Source organism: Juglans microcarpa x Juglans regia, chromosome 8S (genome assembly GCF_004785595.1).
Source record: "Juglans microcarpa x Juglans regia isolate MS1-56 chromosome 8S, Jm3101_v1.0, whole genome shotgun sequence".
In the NCBI taxonomy this organism is placed as follows: domain Eukaryota; kingdom Viridiplantae; phylum Streptophyta; class Magnoliopsida; order Fagales; family Juglandaceae; genus Juglans; species Juglans microcarpa x Juglans regia.
The window spans coordinates 18,879-40,304 of record NC_054609.1 but is presented as its reverse complement, the minus strand read 5'-3'; the positions used below and the strand labels follow the sequence as shown (position 1 = coordinate 40,304).

At 35.1% G+C, this 21,426-nt stretch overlaps 1 protein-coding gene across 1 annotated transcript; it reads left to right on the top strand.

Annotated features, from left to right (window-relative positions):
- The first annotated feature begins 485 nt into the window (after positions 1–485).
- On the top strand, positions 486–20,846 carry LOC121244621 (katanin p80 WD40 repeat-containing subunit B1 homolog KTN80.4). Its single transcript, XM_041142778.1, is given in 20 exon segments — positions 486–513; positions 741–881; positions 1,308–1,502; positions 1,757–1,983; positions 2,618–2,720; positions 6,769–6,839; positions 6,957–7,031; positions 7,106–7,249; positions 7,373–7,599; positions 9,332–9,354; positions 13,272–13,275; positions 14,050–14,546; positions 15,377–15,436; positions 15,515–15,633; positions 15,821–15,946; positions 18,738–18,812; positions 18,944–19,056; positions 20,408–20,524; positions 20,620–20,688; positions 20,783–20,846. Coding segments are annotated over 20 exon segments (2,478 nt in total).
- The last annotated feature ends 580 nt before the right edge of the window (positions 20,847–21,426 follow it).

The window sequence follows — 21,426 nt, the reverse complement described above, 5'->3', positions numbered from 1 at the left end:
GCACCCACTCGTATGCCTCGACCCTCGTCTCGTCTTTGAAGTGAAGAAAGAGGAGCAAGAAGAAAAAGAAGGCGGCAGGCAGGTTGAAGGGTTTACATTGTTGGCTGCTCGAACAAACTTCAACTTTTTGGTTTCAGAATATTAAGGCGACTTTAATTGTCTTCTCCTCTATCTCTCGTTCATTCTTATCTACCATTTCATCCACTGAGCTTTTTCTGTCGGATTCCTTCGTGGGTTCTTCGTTTTTTCGATCAACTCCCTTTTATATTGATTCGTGAAATTAATCACGCAAATAGAGTAATTGAAAGGCTGGAGATTTGGAGTCGGTTTTCAAGACCTGCGACTGTACAACGAGATCATTTTATGCTGAATCATGCCTTATCATCATCGGATTTCTTCATTTGAATGTCTTTGTCGGAGAGCTTCCATTGATTCTATTCATCTCGCATTGCGATTGCTAGGGTTTCTGTCTATCTAATCCCAAAATGACTACCAAGCGCGCCTACAAGCTACGTATCCTTTACGCTGTCACCTAACAATGTTTTATGATTCCAATCATTATTATCACTATACAGGGTTTCGTTCTTCTCATGAAAAATGCCCATAAAGTTCGTTGATCTGCTGTCAGTTAGGGTGCAGATATCGTATTTCGTTGTTTTTGCCTTTCTAATGACGTTATTATACCTTTGTTTTGTTGCTTTTTCCAATATTAGTTAGCTTTAACAGCTCTTCTGAAACAGAGGAGTTTGTAGCACATTCTTCCAGTGTGAATTGCCTCAAGATTGGCAAAAACTCGTCCAGGATTCTAGTCACCGGTGGAGAGGATTACCAGGTCAAGCTTTGGGCTATTGGCAAGCCCAACGCCATCCTGGTTCGTTCTCTCACCTTTCATTATTACTTGATCCATCCTTTGTCTGTTTATTTTCAAAATATCCTTACTATTGATCTTTTTATTGCACCGTTTTACATCCCCATTTTTGCAAAGACGTTGGGGCATCTTCATGTATACTATGAATACCTTTAGCTTAATTTTTTTTCATAAATCCTTTTATTTCTGACTTCACATTGTATGTGAACGTGCATCATTTTGCGTCTATCACTTGATGCCCAGCAGTTAGAATTGTTAAAAGCTGCCTGTTTCCTGTGACAATTTTCATATCAATTCCCCAAGCATCTGTTGTTATGCCTTTTTATTGCTTTGCCATGTAAACTGAACTCATAAGGTTATGAGTTATAGCCTGCATGGTAGATGACCAGTTTGAATGCGGTAAAGAAGCTATATTGAAGTAATGCACATAACTGAATTAATGACCTTTTATTCAATTTGTTTTCTTGGACCTGGAATTGTTGTATATATAATCTAATAATTTTTCTTTTATACCAGAGTTTCTCTGGGCATACAAGTGGAATTGATTCAGTAAGCTTTGATTCTTCAGAGGTACTAGTTGCTGCAGGAGCCGCAAGTGGTACAATCAAGCTTTGGGATTTAGAGGAGGCGAAGAGTATGCTTCTTATTTCTATATCCATTTTTCTTTTGCCCGGTACAAAAATTTCTACAACTCCAATAAACAATTTAGAAGCAGCTGAATATCTTATTAAAAAACGTTGGGCATAGCCCAAATATATGGAATGTATACAAAAGGAAAAAAATATGGGTAAGAACTCCAGTTGTGACTAAGAGGATCCCTGTTAATCCTTATTGAGTGCATTCGTTATTTCTGTGTTATGATGTTATTACAATGTGATGTACGTGCAGTTGTTTGAACACTTACTGGTCATAGATCTAATTGCATATGTCTGGACTTTCATCCCTTTGGGGAGTTCTTTGCATCTGGCTCTTTGGATACAAATCTTAAGGTATGGGATATCAGAAAGAAGGGGTGTATCCACATGTACAAGGGCCACACCCGAGGGGTGAATGCAATCAGATTTAGTCCAGATGGCCGTTGGATTATATCTGGTGGAGAAGACAACACTCTGAAGGTTACAACTGCTATCCTCTTAGTCTTAGTTCAAGGTGTTTATGGAATTCAACTAGCATGGAGAAATCTAAGTTACTTATGTCTTCTAAAGAGAATGGGAAGAAAGTCCCCTCCCCCTTTTTCTTATCTATAGAGATACGTGTAAAAGAAACTTATTTTACCACTTTCTTCAGCTGGGTACACACTGACATATATGATATTTTCATGCATCTTGTGTCTGTCTGGATGGTTTGTGCATGTATGTGCTATGGGATAGTGGGGTGGGGATGAGAGAAGGATAGAGGCCATAGAATTTCAGTTAGTGGCAGCTTGATGCAAATTGCTGCATCTTGAGTGGGTCATTTGTGTTGAGGACCTATTCTGGAGTGTTGTGTTGCCACTTGAGCCAAGGATCTTGCATGCCTGAGCTCTTTTTTATACATATCATGTCAATACTGGTCACCAGGTTAGAGCCAACTTCCATATTCATACCAGGCAATGGCTCCTTGCCAGTGTTTGTGTTGATTGGCTAGTTACAGATATGTAGGTCTAATCTACCTAGATGAAGACAAATACTCATAACATGTATACTTTTATAAATAATTAGATTTATTATTTGTCAGAAATGGACTTTATGACATACACTTTCTTAACAGTTGTGGGATCTGACTGCTGGAAAGCTGTTGCATGATTTCAAGTGTCATGAGGGGAAAGTTCAGTGCATAGACTTTCATCCACATGAGTTCTTGCTGGCAACGGGTGATTTTCCTTTTTTTTTGGTATATGACACTGTTATTATCCTCTACATATGCTGGTTTAGTGGTTTTTCCCTTGACATGTATAATAGATCGTTTGTTTATCTACTTTTTTTGCTGGCAAATGTTATTATCTGTTTCTTTTACCAGTAAAGTCCTTCAGAAAAAATTGATTGTTCGAAAAGTTTTGTACCTTGGAGATTGAAAAATACTGTCTACTTGTTATATCGCATGCCATCATAACCCAGAAAGAGATATCTAGGGCAACCTAATGTTCAGCTTCAAGAGTTCCCAAACTTGATTCTAATTTCTTATATGCTAATAAGAAGTTAAATCTGGGTTTAACACTAAGAAAAGTCTGATAAACCAACCTATGCTTTTGAAAGACTCTTTTTGGGTTTGAATTGCAGATATTATTGTTGTTGCCTATTATCACAATGAACTTTTATGCATGAAATTCAGGTTTTGGAAATTCTTTTTTTGTTGGGGTCCAGGCTGTAAATTAATCTTATATTTTTATTGTAAAAGCAAAGAGCCAATATCTGTGTGATATGTTTTATGACTTATATGTTTGTTTTTCCCATTCTAATGGGACCTATCACTGGTTGTGTGAACCTTATGTGTAGGCCGATATCTGATACTCTTCAATGATTTTATGCACTTGAATGGTACTCCTTATTCTCAGTATTAGACAATTTTGAACATCTAAAGTCATTTCCTTGGATCATGAGAAGAAAATTTGTTCCTTCTTTTAAAACACTTAGATGGAAGCCATTGTACGAGTGCCTTGAAGTCTCGAGCTGAGGCCTACAGGCTCAGCTAGGGGTGTAAGTTTGGATCAGAAAACTGGAAAACATGATTGGTTGGATCGGTTTTGAATCGGTCCGGTCCGGGACCCGTTCTTGTAATCGTAAAACCGGTCAAACCTGGTTCGGTTCCGGTTCCATGGTTTCCAAGACCGGACCGGGCCGGTTGGAAAAAAAAATAAAAATGATATATATATAAGTTTTATAAAAAATTAATATTATACAAAATATTTCTTATATATAATTATATATGAAATAATTTCATATTATACTTTAAAAATTATAACATAAAATGTTAATCTTAAATATGAACATTTGTAATGTGTTTGATCATATGTTATTAATATAATTATATATAAGATAATGTTATTATAATTTATAAAATAAAATTTTAATCTTAAATGTGAAAATTTAATTTATCATATGCTTTAAACAAAATATATATTTAAATTATTAATAACATTTTATTTATAGCTATACTAATATATAACTAATTATATTGATATATTATATATAGCTAAATAATCACTATATTAAATAATCACATATAAAATAATGATATAGTAATTAATTAATACTAATTACTAATACTAAATTACTATACTAATACTATCACCATAATACTATTAATAATATAGTTATAATAAATTAAACTCACTATAACAATTAACAAATACTAATATAACAATTAACAAACTCACTATAGCTATAGTTATACTTATAGTCTAATATAGACTATAGTTATACTTATGTTATATAGTTACATTAATAGTATAATATTAATACTATTATATAGTCTAACTAATACTAGTAATCTAATATAGACTATAGTTATACGTATACTAATAGAGTTATACTAAATAACTAAGACTAATACTAATATATAACTAATACTAATATATGATTGAAAAAAAAAAAAAAACTAATACTAATATATAGCTATACTAATAGTCTAATATTAATACTATTATATAGTCTAATATATTATTTAGCTATACTAATATATAAGTCTATAACTATTTAACTAATAGTCTAATATAGACTATAGTTATACTTATACTAATATAGCTATAATAAATCATTAAAAGTTTATAACTAATACTAATATATAACTATACTAATAGGCTAATATTAATACTATTATATAGTCTAATATATTATATAGCTATACTAATGTACAAGTCTATAACTATTTAACTAATAGTTTAATACTAATAGTTTAATATAGACTATAGTTATACTTATACTAATATAGTTATACTAAATCACTATAACTAATACTAATATATATAATATAATTATACTAATAGACTAATATTAATACTATTAATCTATTATATAGTCTAATATATTATATAGCTATACTAATATATAAGTCTATAACTATTTAACTAATATTATTAGTTTAATATAGACTATAGTTATAGTTATACTAATATAGTTATATTAAATCACTATAACTAATACTAATATATAACTATACTAGTAGGTTAATATTAATACTATTAGACTAGTCTAATATATTATATACCTATACTAATATATAAGTCTATAACTATTTAACTAATACTAATAGTTTAATATAGACTATAGTCATACTTATATTAATATAGTTATACTAAATCACTATAACTAATACTAATATATAACTATACTAACAGACTAATATTAATACTATTAGACTATAGTATATTAAATGTATTACAAATATATATATATTATATAGTCTAATATATAATATATTTGACTATAGTATATTAAATGTATTACAGATATTTATATATAGTTATATTAAATCACTATAGTCTATTAAATGTATTACATTGAAAATAATATCATTTAAAAAAAAATACATTGAAAATAATCAAATATTAATTAAATAGAAAAGCCAAACGGCATCATTTTCATGACAATTAAATGGTTAAACACTTAAACCCTAAAAACTAAAATCGTCTCTCATCTGCTCCAGCCTTCAGTCCCTCGTCTGTTGTCTCTCACGCAGCTCACGCTCTTGTCTCTCGCTCAGTCGCTCTCTGCTCTCAACTCTCCCGTCTGGTCGTCTCTCACTCTTTCGTCTCTCAAGTTCTCAACTCTCTCGTTTGAGTCGTCTCTCACTCTCAACTCTCCCGTGTCTCTCTCTCGTCTGTCGTCTCACTCTTTCTTCTCTCAACTCTCTTGGAGTCGGCCCGTATCTCTGCCGAATCTGCCCCCTCGGTAAGTTTTTTTTTTTTTAAATTACATATTATTATATTAAGATTTTTGTGATTGGATTTTGTGATATTAGGGTTTTTGTGATTGAGTTTTGTGATATTGGGATTTTTGTGAATTTGTGATTGGATTTTCAGTTTTGTGATATTAGGGCTTTTGAATCCGAAATTTAGGATTTTTTGTGATTGTGTTTATTATTGTGTTTGTGATATTAGGATTTTGTGATTGGGTTTGTGAAATTAGTTTGAAATTATGATAGATAATATTTGTGATATTAGGGTTTTTTAAATCCGAAATTAGGTTTGTGAAATTAGTAAATTACATTGATATGGTTTTGTAATTTTTCTACTTGAATAATATCTTTGTAGTGTGGCCTGAAATTAATGTTTATCAATTGGGGTTGATAAACAAATGTATATCAATTAAGTTAAATCAGATTTTTTTTAATAAAAGTATAAAACAGTTTTTTTTTTTTAAATCAGTTTTTTTTTTTTTAAATAAACAAATTTTTAATGACAAATTGTGAAATTTATATTTTAAAAAAACCGGAAAATTGGACCGGACCAGATCGAAAATCGGTAAAATCGGAAGTACTAGTTTAGGAGGGTAACCGGTGTGTGATCGATTTTGGAAAATACAAAACCGGTACATACCGGTTCGGTTTTAGATTTTGTCCAAAACCGGACTGGACTAGACCGGTTACACCCCTAGGCTCAGCAGCTAAGCCCAAAAGGTCTTTTTAGGTGATGTGCAAATTAATGATATATTAAATATAGTTTAATCCAAAAATTATCTAGTCATTTATAAAGCAAATTTCTAGTTGTCTTATAGATCTTGATAGTTTTTCCTTCTACTTGTTTCCACAGCTTGTCTAGGCTAAATCTGGATAATTTTCTTTCTATTTACTTTTTGTGTGTGACTCAAAATCAAAATGTAATCTAATCCTTTTTTTTTTTAGGGTCTTTAAAGGCTACCAATTGCTCCAGAAGTATGAATTTAGCATGTGTTTTTCTTATTTTTATTCTTTCCCTTGCCCAGGTTCAGCTGATAAGACTGTTAAATTTTGGAATCTTGAAACCTTTGGGCTTCTCGGTTCAGCAGGACCTGAGGTATTTTGTGTTTGAAGGCATTAGTGCTTGTAGCATCAAAGGTCCAAATTTCTAGTCAATTTTTTTATTCTTCATATGAGGGAATTTGACTCTTTTGTTTGTTCATTGCTATTGTAGACAACTGGAGTCCGTTGTTTGACTTTTAATCCTGATGGGAGGACCCTATTATGTGGATTGCATGAAAATTTGAAGGTAATGGTTAAGATATTAACAAAGGTGTAGAAGTAATGTTGGTTGATTAATTTATTTATTTTGCTGTTTGATAGGTTTTCTCATGGGAACCAATAAGATGTCATGATGCGGTGGATGTGGGGTGGTCTAGACTATCAGATCTTAATATTCATGAGGGCAAGCTTCTTGGCTGCTCACACAACCAGAGTTGTGTTGGAGTATGGGTTGTAGACATCTCGGTATTACTCAGAATACTTTCATTTCCAGCTTTGAATGGGTTGTTTCTTGTCTTTTGATGCTGGCTGTGTTAGATCTTAATTTTGAACTGATGAATTGCTTTCAACATCTTACCTCTTGAACAGTGCATAGAGCCATGTGCAGTTACTAATGATACCAGATTAAATGGCCATTCAGAATCTAAATCTTCTGCAAGTGGGAATCTTTCAATACTAAATGAGAACAATGCTCAGGCTAGTGGGGTTCGTCTGCCCGTTGCACAAAATGCATATTGTTTACATAAGGAAACAAAATCTCTTGGAAGGTTATTAGTTTCTCAAAGTTCGGAGGAGCCCAAAGTTTTGGCTTGTATGTAACAATTGTGTTTCCCTTCTTAATATTTGCCAGTTATTGATTTTTGGTTGAATATTGTCTTTTTCTTTTCTCTAAAAATTTCGTTTTTGAAAACATTTACTTGCTAGAAAAAATCTTTTTATCTTTAGATTTTCTCATTCCTAGTTCTTCGTCATGGTTGAGTACCCATATTTTATTGACAGGATTCTGTTATAGTGTGGAATAGGTTTTCTTAAACATCTTTTAATAGAGATAGGTTTTTGTTTTGTCTGTGGAGGGAGGGAACCTTTGTCGTATCACAGAGAGGGGTAGGAAGGTTACCAAAAAGTTAATCCTCAATTTGGCTAGTGCATATTGGCTGGCGAACACAGTAGAAGAATGTTTATATATAGGAGGAAGGAAGGTTTTTTATAAGACCTATCGTGATGGAGCCAAAGTGCTGTTTGCTCATTGGCGCTCTAATGTGTATAGGCGTTTTTTGGAAGTCTTAGATTATGGTGGTGGCTCAGGTGGACGAGGTCTGTTATCGATCCCAGCAGGAGTGGAAGGAAAGGGTTAGAAGATTCTTTCGATGGAGTTGATGAATGCTTTGTCAAGGAATGCTTTGGCTAAGCCGGTCCCAACCTTGCAATGGCTGGACAGAGAAGAAGGCAAGGGGAAGGAGAAGGTGGGGCTGTCATATGTAGAGGCGGCGTTGGGTGGTGGGGGGAGAAGAATGGAAGTGGTTGGAAAAAATAAAAAGGAGTGCATGGTAGGGGAACACTCAGGCATACATGCAGAGAAAGTTGACAGAATTGTTGTACCATAAATGGGGAGTGGGGTATTGTCTAACGCTTGCATAGAGGAAAGTAAGTTGCAGAAGGCTCTGTTTTGCTTGAAGGAGGAAGTTATTGGGGTGAGGGAGGAACTGAAATCACTTAGGAAGGAATTGGAATTTTTGAGCTCCTGTATTGATAAAGGCTTCCGTCTGGGCTTGGGTTAAGCAAAGTTTTAAAAATCATTTCGTACCGGCCGGTATGGCTGATATTTGCCGTATTGGCCAGTGGGCCGGTACAGATACTACCTGTATTTCGTACTGGTTTAAATGCCGGCCGTACCGGCCGTTTCGACCTAAATTTTGGCTTGTACTGACCTAAATTTCGGCCTATACCGGCTGATATTTCGGCCTTCATTTTTTTTCCATTTTTTCAAACTACAAGTTCATTTTTTGACTCCCAATTTAGACTAGACTATTTATAATTTATATATATGTATGTATTTATATATAATTTATTCATATATAAACTATTATTTTAGAATATAATTGTTATATATATTTATATATATATTTTATTCATATATCGACTATTCCGAAATGGTACACGAAACGGTATCGGTATCGAAATATTTCATTCCAATGCCTTGACCGGTACGCCATCCGGTACGGTATTCAAAACATTGGGGTTAAGGCCATTCTTTTGTTGGGCAAAAGCTTCCTAAGTCAGCCACTGGAAAGGCTCGGGTGGGGATGAGTTGTAGAGGCCCAAATTGAATGGGTTGGAAGAGAAAATAACCATAGCTTGAGCTTTGTTTTGAGATAGGCTTATCCTTTGGGCCCGATTCAGAAGCCCCTCTCCTGGGTGTAAGGCTTGAACCCATTAAAGGGTCTTCCTTGGTGAGTGGGCTAGTGCTCGTGCCTGGGCCCTTGATGACAACCCATGCAACGACAACCTTGGTGTCGGCAACCAATGCAACGACAACCATTGTGATAGAGACTCATGTGACGGTAGTCCACGTGATAGAAACACACAATGAAGTCTCTTCGCCTTTGCAAACCCAAAATTGCTTGATGGAGCACGGGGACTGTATGGGTGGGCTGCTGCCCTTGGAGGAGGCACAGACTTGGTTGTTGGCATGCTTTGGCCTACCTCTTGACTCCAAGGGAGTGACAGAAACACACGATGAAGCCTCCTTGCTTTCGCAAACCCAAACTTGCTCGATGGAGCATGGGGAGCTTATGGGTGGGCTGTCACCCTTGGAGGTGGCACATACTTGGTTGCTGGCATGCTCTGGCCTCTCGATGTTGTCACATATTAGTTTGATGGTGGTGAACGCAGATAGTTGAGCTTTTAGGGATGGTGGTGGTACAAATAGTGTTGGCACCTTCTGGGCTGCTTCCTGTCTCTATAGTGGCGAAGGCAATGGTCTAGGTGTCGGAACAAGATGGTTTTCTAGGTTTGGAGACGGTAGTGGAGCCTAGTGTTTTCAAACATTTTGGTTCTTTGGTTCTGTTTGTGGCTAATAGGGACGGGGAGGATGAACATACTCTTCTCAACTCCTTTCATCCCAACGTGTTATATTGGGTTATCTAGAGAGCAATGGACATTAAACATTTTGTAGGAATTTCTTTTGGGGATTTTGAAGTTGAATTTATGGCCCTTCTTACCGTCATTGAGGCTGTGAATGCCCAATCCAAATCTAATAAATATTTGGCTTTAGCCAAAAAAAGGAAGAGAGAACTCAAAAGGCTAACATGGGCAATGAAAAAAGATGAGGGCGAGGAGCTCTAATCAGGAGTGTTGTAAGGGGAGGGGTAAAATGGTTGTTTCATGATGCTAAAAATATTATTATGGAATGTGAGGGGGCTACATGATCTTAATAAGCGGCTTTAAGTAAAAAATTTACTTCGTCAATAGAAGGGGGATATCATATGCTTACAAGAGACTAAGTTGGAAGCTATTATAAGAAAAATAGTTCACAGCCTATGGAGAAGTCAGCATGTCGGGTGGTCTTTCCTCCCTTCAAAAGGAGCATTTGGGGGAGTTCTTATTATGTTTGACACAAGGGTGGTGGAAAGGGTGGAGTGTGGGTGATTTTACAGTCGCATGCTCTTTTGTTAATTTAGAAGATGGCTTCAAATGGGCATTTGTTGGTGTTTACGGCCCAAATATTGACTTGGAGAGAAGGTTATTGGGGGAAGAACTGGCGGGAGTCCTTAGTTGGTGGGAGTTACCAAGTTGCATTAGGGGGGATTTTAACATATCTCGCTTCCCAAGTGAAAGGTCGGATGTTTCTCACATCACTCCAACCATGAGAGATTTTTTTGATTTCATTTCAGAACAGGAGCTCATGAACATTCCATTATCAAGAGGCATGTTTACCTAGTCCAACAACCATGATTGTCCATCTTGGTCAATAATTGATAGATTTTTGCTAACTCCCAATTGGGAGTTACACTTCTCGGAAGTAGCTCAAAGAAGATTACCCCGTTTATGCCCTGATCAGTTCCCCATCATTTTAGACTACGGAGGCATCCAATGGGGTAGAAGGTATTTTAAATTTGAGCATATTTGGCTTAAAACTAACGGTTTTGTAGACAAGGTTAGATAATGGTGGACTTTCTACAGTTCCATGGCTCTCCAAGTTTCATTATGGAAAAAAGTTAAAAGTGTTGAAATAGGACCTGAAGCAATGGAATGAACAAGTTTTTGGCAATGTATTTTAGTATAGGTGCTCTCTTGTGGAGGAGCTACAAGGTTTGGAAGGCAAGGAGGTTAGAGCCCTATCTAAACCTGAAAAGAGTTAGGTAGTTATTGATCTTGAAAGGTTAACTTTGATGGAGGAGATTTTTTGGAGACAGAAATCAAGGGTACTCTGGCTTAAGGAGGGGGATAAATGCATGAAATTCTTCTATAGGATGGCTAACTCTCACAAGAGGAACAATGCTATTGATGTACTCATGGTAGATGGGGCGACTTCTTCGGATCAGAGGGTAATAAAAAATCACATTGAACAATACTATCGACAACTCTTATTTGGAAGAATTGGAGACTGGAAGTGGATGGTTTGTCTCTTTCCTTATTAGACTAGTAGAGTGCAAAGTGGTTAGAGAGACAATTTACAGAAGGGGAAGTGTACAATGTTATTAGAGGTATGTCAAGTGATAAGGCTCTCGGTTCGGACGAGTTTACTTTGGGATTCTTTCAAGTTTGTTGGGAGGTGGTGAAGGAAGATATTATGCAAGTTTTTCATGAATTTCATACTAATGCTAGATTTGAAAAGAGTCTCAATGCCATGTTTTTAGTCCTTATTCCTAAAAAAGTGGGGTCAAGGGATGTGCGAGACTATCACCCCATTAGTTTTGTGAATGGGGTATACAAGATTCTATCCAAAGTGTTAGGGAATAGATTAAGTTTGGTGGTGAAAAAACTAATCTCAAAGCTGTAAAATGCGTTTGTCAAAGGTAGACAAATCCTCAATTCGGTACTTATTGCAGATGAAGTTTTGGATGGTCTATTGAAATCTAAAGAACCAGGGCTACTTTGTAAGTTAGACAGAGAAAACATATGATCATTTTAATTGAAAGTTCTTACTTTACTTATTTGGAAGATGCATTTTTGGGGGGAAATGACAAAAATGGATAGAATTTTGCATCTCTTTTGCTCGTTTCTCTATCTTGGTAAATGGCTCATCGGCCTGAGGTAGGGAGATTTGCTTTCTCCTATTCTTTTCTTTTTTGTCATGGAAGCTCTCAGCAAGATAATTGAGGGATTGATGGACGGTGGGTTGCTCTATGGCTTTTCGGTGGAGAATGGCGACTTCAACATTTCTTACTTGTTATTAGTTGATGACACGCTCATCTTTTATGGTGCACACCTTGTCAGGTTCAAGATTTGAGGGCGCTACTCCTTTGTTTTGTTGTTGTGTTAGGGTTGAGCATCAATCTTGCAAAGTCAGAATTAGTGCTAGTGGGGTTGTCCTCGATGTGGAGATTTTAGCTATTACCTTGGGATGTAAGATATCCTTGCTTCCTATGAAGTATCTTGGCTTATCTTTTGGTGCCTCGTTTAAGTTTGAAAGGATATGGAATGATGTGGTTGAAAGGGTGGAGTGCAGATTGGCTCCTTGGAATAGGCTATACTTGTCAAGAGGCAGTAGGTTGACTTTGATTAAAAACACTCTTTCCAACTTACTCACCTATTTTTGTCCTTGTTTTCGCTTCCCACAAAGGTGGCTAACTGTATTGAGAAGTTACGAAGGGATTTCTTATGGAGTGGATTGGGGGAAGAGTTCAAATTCTACTTGGTTAATCGGTCAACAGCTTGTACTCCAATTTTGGGGGTAGTTTGGGGATTCGCCATTTGATAAAATTCAACCAAGCTCTTTTGGGTAAGTGGTTGTGGAGGTACTAAATGAAATGGAGGTCTTATGGAAGTTTGCTGTAGATTCATAGTTCGGGGAAGCTTGGGGAGGATGGTGCTCGAATGAGGTATGAGGCACTCATGAAGTGGGATTGTGGAAAAATATTAGGAGCCTTTGGGGAGACCTTTCAAGGACATGTACAGGCGATGGTTCGTGTGTCTCTTTTTGATCTGATAAATGATGTGGCAACCATTGTCTACGAGATACCTTCATTGCTATCTTTGCGCTTGTTAGTGAAAAGGAGGCATCGATCGCTGACCTTTTGGTCTTTTAAATGACACCCTTAATGGAATATTGATTTCATTAGGGCAGCCATGATTGGGAGTTGTAGTCTATTATGGAGTTCTTTGCGGCATTATATGTCAATGTAGAACTTTGCTGTCCATATTTGTTTCCTTGCTTTACTCTTCAGTATAATTAGCTTAATATTTGACAGATTGTATAAAGATAGAATTAGCATATACTTAGTTCTTTCTGTGTATAGAATTCTTTGTATAGTTTATATTAAAGAGAAGTCACAAGGCCAACGATTCGGCCATTCATACAGCTTTTCACCTTATTTGACAATATATTCCGCAAGTATTTCAAGGGGCACTGGAGACAAGATGCATTTGAATCATTCTAAGAAATGTATTTTCTCTGTCAGTTATTTGTATCAAAAGCTTACGAATTCTGAAATGTCTACATTCCCATGGAAGAGCATATGGCAGATGAAAGCTCCTTCAAAAGTAGCTTTTTTTGTTTGAACATCATCTTTGGACAAGATCCTCACTACAGATAATTTGAGGAAACGACAGGTTATTGTCCTAGATTGGTGTTGTATGTGTAAGAAGCATGAGGAGTCAGTTGATCATTTGCTGCTACACTGTGAGGTGGCTAAGGTAATGTGGGATGATTTTTTTCTGAAGGGTTGGATTGTCTTGAGTTATGCCTTGTAGACTGGTGGATTTTCTTGCAAGTTGGAGAGGACTACACGACGATTATCGGGTAGTGGCAATTTGGAGATTGGTATCAATATGCATGTGTTGGTGTATTTGGTAGGAGAGAAATGTTAGAAGTTTCGAAGATCAAGAGAGAACAATGGATGAGCTAAAACTTTTCCTTTTTAAGTCATTGTTCGTATGGGCGAGGGTCATAGTTTGTAATGGACTTAGTGTCCAGGATCTTCTTTCTATTGTAACCTCTAGTTAGATGTTCTTCATGTATACTTCCTGTATACCTAGGCTTTGCCTATTTTTATGAATATAATATCTTTGATTACCTATCAAAAAGTTCTTCGCCATTAAAGGATCATTTTGAATGCTTGTCCAAAAACAATTCTTGCTAGTTCTATGGTAGTTCCTAGTGGAACAACTTTGAAGAGGAATTCCACAAAGAGCTAGTCAACATCCAATGTTCTAATTATTAACAAATTGGATGTGACACCTATAATTGTCTCCAGAAGCAATATGAAGTTGGAGCAAGCAGTCGAGTCCAGAAAGGAATGTGGTGTATCTGGAAGAACAATGCCATTCTCTTTGCAATCAAAGGCAATTGATTTCCAAAAGTTTCCAAATATAAGAGATGAAGCAGATAAGCCACTTGTCTCTGTCCTACCTGAATTTATAGGTTTTAAGGCTGTTGACTTGGGCAATGGCGCAAACAGGAATATATTTCCTAGTGTTAGAAGCTCGATTCAAGGAGTATTTGCTATTGAAAAGAGCAGGAAGGATGATGGGCTTATTGGATCTAGAAAGCAGGATATGAATTCAATGATGGATCCAGTTGCTAGCTACAAACATGAAAGTAATGGGTATTTATATTTCCATAATTATAACCTCCAATTGCTTGTTGTTATAATATTTATCGCTTGTTGCTTGTTGTGAAATCATGTCTCAAAAGCTTAAACTAATGGGAATAAGTAAATTTAACTATTTAAATTATATCTTAATACTTATTCTCATGTGTGGGTCAGACTTTCCCTTATAAGGGGTCTAAGATGTAGAATTTTTAATTAAATGGGGTGAAGTGTAAAGTCAGGTTCAAACTTTGGATCTCTGCTTTGACATCATGTGAAGTCACCATTTATTCCAAAAGTTTAAGTTGATGGGAAGGAGTAAATTTAACTATTCAAATTATATCTTAACACATGTCAAGAATGATTAATTTATGTATTATCTATATTCATTTTTTTAGTGTGACTAGGCCTGATAGTTACTGTAAGGTTTAGGATAGAAAAATCTCATTTATTAGAGTGAGTTATGTACATCTAGCCTTCTAGGGGAGGATAGAGGCATGAAGCCAAAAAACTAATAATAAATACAATTGGCAACCCTTTGTTCCTTAAGTAATGGGCCTTATCATACTTATGTGAAAGCGAAGTCAATGGGATAGGAGCGTATTAAAGGAATTGAACAACAAACAACCTCTTGGGCTGAAAGACAGTGATGTTCAAGTTCTAGCTAGCGGGATGACAAGGAACATTTGTTTGTTTGGCCATTAATTGCATCCATTGTCATGAACCCTTTGGTGATGTTTTTCTGCTGTATGGGTTTTAGATCTTGTCTAAACATTTACATTTGTCACTTTTGATCGAATTGTATGGCTATTTCTTAAATTCCGGTTTTTTGCCTTAGATGATGCTTGGGGGCATAAGGTGAGCAGAGATGCATGTTCGATTGAAAGTCAGAAAGGAGGTAATAAGCTATTCCTACTTATAGTTTGTGAGTGGTTGTATGAAGTTTCAATCATGGTACTTTCTGCAAAATATTCAGGTAGAATGCGCTCACTTGTGGTGAATTGGGATGCAAAAGAAAGATCTTCTACTTGTCAGGAACCTACATCCAGTATTCCCCATGGCACTATCTCTGCAGCTAAAATGCTCCCTACTAATGTGGTATGAGCATTTTTCAGTTCTCTTATACCTTTTCCTTTCGTTTGCCAAGGTTTAACAAGGGATTGGTAGTATGTCATCTCTATCATAACTTGTATATGAAATAGTTTTGGTGGTGTTATAGTTGTCTTTTGGTATATCTTTGTGCTTACTAATGCAATCTTCCTTTTGTTTACAGTTTCAACAGAGAGGGTATCTTCCATCCGCTGAGAAAGAAATGGTGTCTGCTAGTGACGAAGATGCCATTGCAGGTGTAATGGAACAACATGGTCAATTTGTCAGCTCTATGCAGTCTCGTTCAGCCAAGTTGCAGGTGATCTTTAACGAAGTTCTATATAATGAAAGCAATCCCTATGGAAAGGGTATTCAGACCAATTTGACAGCTCGTACTTTTTGTTTATTCATTGTTGGATGGTATTATTAGAGCACTAGTTATGGGCTCAACAAACTTTAGCCAAAATTTGATCAAGAAATTCACTTTTACAAATTTAGCTAGCTACTTTTCAACATCATCAAATAACAAGCTCAACAAATATTTCACTATTCTAATAAAATATTGATTTGAACTTTTCATTTATTTTAGTTATAATTGTAATTTGAAAATTTACTTGTTATTAAAAAACTACCTATTAATTTTCTAACGTTCATATTATTCCAATGGCTATATTTCTTCAATGGATATATTTTTTTAACTTATATTTCTTCAACGGATATATTTCTCCAACGGCTATATTATTCCACTATAAAACATAACATTTTCTCAACAATTTTATTCACTTCAACTCAAGTGAATATTTTAGTCTAAAAAAATTATTTGACTATCTCCTTTGGCTCAACAAATTTGGCTAGTGATTTAACTTGAAGTTAAAATCACTGTTGATTTGTTGAGCCAATTGTAGCACATTATCTTGCACTTTAGCTATTCTTTGGCTATAATTTAGCTTTGTTGAGCCCATAACTGGTGCTCTTAGCTTGTGATATCTCTTTATTACTTGGTAGATTTTTCTTATAGGTATGTTGCCTTATTATCTATTCTGAGTTTGAGTGGGTGTTGGTGTCAAATGACCTAGTAAAATCTTTTAAATGAAGTCATGATAGTAACATCAGTATTAACCCTATAATTTCAAAATTGTTGTAATCTTTACTTTTAGTGTGTTTTTCTGTTAAGATTAACATATTTTTGATGGTTGATGGGTCCAAGATCTGCTTTGAAATAATCCTTGAAGAGTGCCTTCGTGAAGTTATTCATAATTGCTCACTCTTTATATGTTATTCATAACTCGCACGATTCTCTTCAATGGTGTGTAAATTTTGTTAGGGAGGCCGATTGTTGAGATTATCACATCGTATTTGATTGGTATATTCAAGGCAGGTAGGATGCAATGGTGAGAATGGTTTGGGGCCTATCAAGAAAAGAAGCATTGAAGTAAGGCTTTTTATAATGTATGGGTGCTCATGATGGGCCTTTTTCTCTAGGAAACTTATCTGGAGTAACAAGCCACTCTAGGGTGAATTTATTCATTTCGATAGTGGCTTTGGGAAAGATTCTTACCATGGATAACATGAGGAAGTAGGCATAATAGTGATCAATTGGAGCTACACGTGGAAGAAGAGCGGAGAAACAGTGGATTACCTTCTACTACATTGTGCGGTTGGCTGCATTTTATGGAACATGGTTTTTGGCCAATTCGGGATAGATTACGTTATGCCTTGTAGAGTGCTGGACCTCCAAACAGGTGGGAAGGGAAATTTGGTAACCATTAGCGTGCATTATTAGGGTTTTGTAAAAGTGAATAGATAGAGTTGAAAAGTTATTTGGATATAATATTTTTAGGACAATTTTTGTATTCTTTTCGTAAAAGTCTTGATTTTTGCATTTTTAACTTTTCATTGAAATCTAGAAGAATGATTAGATGAAAAGTTGAATTTGATTTTTTTAAATGAAAAGATGTTTTGGTCGAAGTTGAAAAACTTTGATTTTTTTATTTAAAAATTGTTAACCAAAAGAGGGTCTGAGATGATATGAGAATTTTGTAAATAGTAGTGAAATAGTTTGAGTTAAGATGTTTTATTTTGAGTTTTGGGAAAGGAGAGATAAAAAATTGAATAAAAATATTATAAAGTTAAAATATTATTAGAAAATAATTTTTGTTTTGAATTTTGAAAAATTATTATTGTTTTGTTTGGAAGTTTGAGAAAGTTGTAATGATTAAATGAAAAATATTTGTATTTGAGTAATGTTTGGGAATGAAATTATGAGAAATTTTGAGATGAGATAAGATAGTTTGTATTTCCAAACAAGGGCTAAGGGGATACTTGGGGAATGAGATGAGATGATAATTTTGTGAATAGCAGTGAGATAATTTGAGTTAAGTGTTTTTTGACTTTTGGGAAAGGAGAGAGAAAAAGTTGAAAAAAATATAAATTAAAATATTGGTAGAATATAATTTTTTAACATTATTTTTGTTTTGAGATTTGAAAAAGTCGAATTGTTTTTTGTTTGAAAGTTTGGGAAAGTTGTAATGATTAGTTTGAAAATGTTTGTCTTTAAGTTATGTTTAGGAAGGAAATGAAATGGAATGAGATGAGATGAGATGGGATGAGAATTATTTCCAAACATCCCCTGTGTTTCTATTCTTATGTGTTTGCACATATATATAATATATAATACAATCCTAGGTTGTGCAAGTCTTGTGCAGTCCATTTAGAAAAAAGTGGGGCGTGCCATGGAAGGTGAGTTTTTTCATGTGGCTTCAAGTGTGCTACACATTTTTTCGAAGAAATTGGGTGGGACTTGCATTCCCTAGGATTGTAAAAATCATAATTTTTTAATACAAATCTCTCATCATCCTTTCTTACTCTTTAAATGTGGTTTAGGTTTTCCGTTTTCCAATATTTTGTATGATTTTTGATGAAGTATATCACCATAAATAACTCTTCTAAAAACTTAATTAAATTCTGGGTAGGAAATTAAAGATGGAGTGAACAGCATGTTCTTTGCTTCTCTGTATCTTGTTGTGTGTGATTTTTCATTAAATTGGTTGATGGTCATCTTGTTTACTAACATGAAAAAATTGCTGAACCTGGTGTCTAATTATTCGCAGATTGTTTATAGATATTGGGAAAAAAGTGATGTTAAAACTGTCATTAGTGCAATGGCGAAAATGGCTGATAATGCTGTAAGTACAGCGTATGGGATTGTCTCAGCATTCACTTTCCCCTTTGTTATGTATGTGAATATCATTGGATGTGGAAAAAATCTTCTAGCACTATTTTTGTAGAGCTCTTATTTTGTGCCTGGATGTTGTAGGTTGTTGCTGATGTAATTAGCATTATGACTGTGAACATTGATGTTGTCACATTGGATATTTGCACTTGTCTTCTGCCACTTCTCACAGGCCTTCTCGAAAGTGAAATTGATAGGTAAGAATTTTATGGAGCGTTTTCTTTGTGTTTTGTATTTCACTAGTTAGTCAATGCTGTTTATGTATGTCTCGCTACTGCAGAAATTAAACTTTAGTTCCAGCAGAAAGCGAAGTTGTCTTCAGGACATAGTTATTATTTCCAGAGTTTAACACTTTTTTTCTCTATCATACTGTCATACTAGAACTGCATGTATATGTGAATAAAGTGGCTGCAGTTTGAGTTTCCCCAAATCGTAACTGATGGGCTGATAATATTACTTTTGCTTGTTCAAACCATATTGACTCATCCAATTTATATTTTCTTTCTTGTCGCAATTTTTTTTACAAGTAATTTAATCTCATTTGGGAAACGCAGTGCGGTGCAAACCCTCATACATATAAAGTTTACACGAGTACCCCCTATTTAGGAAAGAAATGTTTCCTTGTCACTATTGCGGGGATAGTAAGTTTAGTTTTAGGTAACCATTCTTTTTACTTCCCTTCGGAAAGATGCATAGTGAATCATCCTGTTATCCTGGCATGTTATTGCAATTTTAGGATTTGCAAGTGGCTTTTGAGAATTGCAATGTATAGGAATCAATATAAATATTAGGTGTTTATGTTTAGAGGGCTAGTCTAGGGATTATGGAGGATTTTGAGCTAAGATAACATAAGAAAACTGAGAATAAAAGGTGGTGCACAGGGATTGAGAATAGGATCCGTAAACAGTAAATTTGTTATTTGTTGGTGGGTTTTTCAATCCTAGTTAATGCTGGGATTTGCCCTTTCTAAAACAGTATCTTGGGGATAGATTTGGACTAGAAGGGTCTGGATGAAGTCCGGTCAAAGTTCAAAATTAGCAGTGGTGGGAGAATTAAAAGAGCAAACAGAGAAATATTGGACTCTCGAGTCTCACTGGTTAAAAGAAAGCAAAGTTGCTGAAAATTTCATTAAAACCCAGTTGTATGTTCCCTTATATAAGGCTTACTTAGATGGAGGCATACTCCCCTTGCAAAAAAAAATATTAACACCAACAAGGATAAGGAAAAGACTTTAATAAGCAAACAAGACTCGATGTCCAGTTGGAAAAATAACCATGACAAGAATAAACAAACTAAATTCATAACCCAACATCCACTAAGCTCGACTCTGTATAAAACCCAACCTATGCGTACGGAAATTCCCTTGAACCTAAAATTATGAATTTCTTCCAAATTCAAGCATTCGGTAAACTATCTTTTATGATTTTTATTAACGGTAGAGTACCTGATTCAAACTTGTGAATTTTAATATGATGAGGTTTTATTTTAGTTGCATTAACATTGTAGCGGTTTTTGAGTTGCCTGTACTTGACGATCTGACCATTTTAGGCACCTGAGCATCTCTTTGGATTTGTTGCTTAAGGTGGTCAGAATATTTGGTTCAGTCATCTATTCCACATTGTCGGCATCGTCATCAGTTGGCGTGGATATTGAGGCAGAGCAAAGGTGGGCTTGGCTTCATTTACATTATTCTTTCGATTTTTAACTACGCAATATCAAGATATTGAGCATTGTTACTTTCTGCTTAATTGGTATCATAGACTGGAGCGTTGCAACCTATGCTTTATAGAGCTTGAAAGAGTCAAACGCAGCCTACCTGCCCTTACTAGGTACCTATTCTCATTTTATTTATTTGGCGTGACTGCTCTTTTTACTGTTTTATAGTTATATGGGAGATGATATTTTACTTCTCTTTCCCCATAGAACCAGGGTATCAGCTGCAAAGTCTGCACAGGAGTTCAATCTAGCTCTCCAGGAAGTTTCGTGAACGAATTATGTAACAATCCGAATCAGATATTATTAGGGATTGGATGTGAATAATTTTATCTTTTAATATTTCATATTATTATACAATTTTTTTATTGGAAAAAGTTCTCTAAATCGGCCCGGGACATTCGACGAAAAAGGATTACCCGATGTTTTGTCCTTCATCCCCTCAAAAAGAGTTGGATCCCTTATTTATAGGAGACTCTGCCTGTTGGCATAACAAAGCTTGCACTGTCTTTTCGCACTTACGCACACAGCGAGCCATTTGTAATGATTATACTAGGATGCCAAAAATTCACAAACTGATATTAAGTAATCATTGTTGTTCATTGGAAAAGTCCATTTTTCAGCACGCATTGTTAATGTTAATTATCTTTATTAATAATAATATTTTCTAATTACGTATTAATATTTTCGGATCTTGCTTTTCATCCTCGGGCATTCAACATTAATTTAAACTACGTGGTCCATGGAATGCAAGTGTTGAAATCTTCATTTTTATACCTCTTTCCTCTACATTATTTTCCCTTTAGCTATTTTCTCTAGGTTATTTTTTTAATCTAAAAGATATCATATATTGT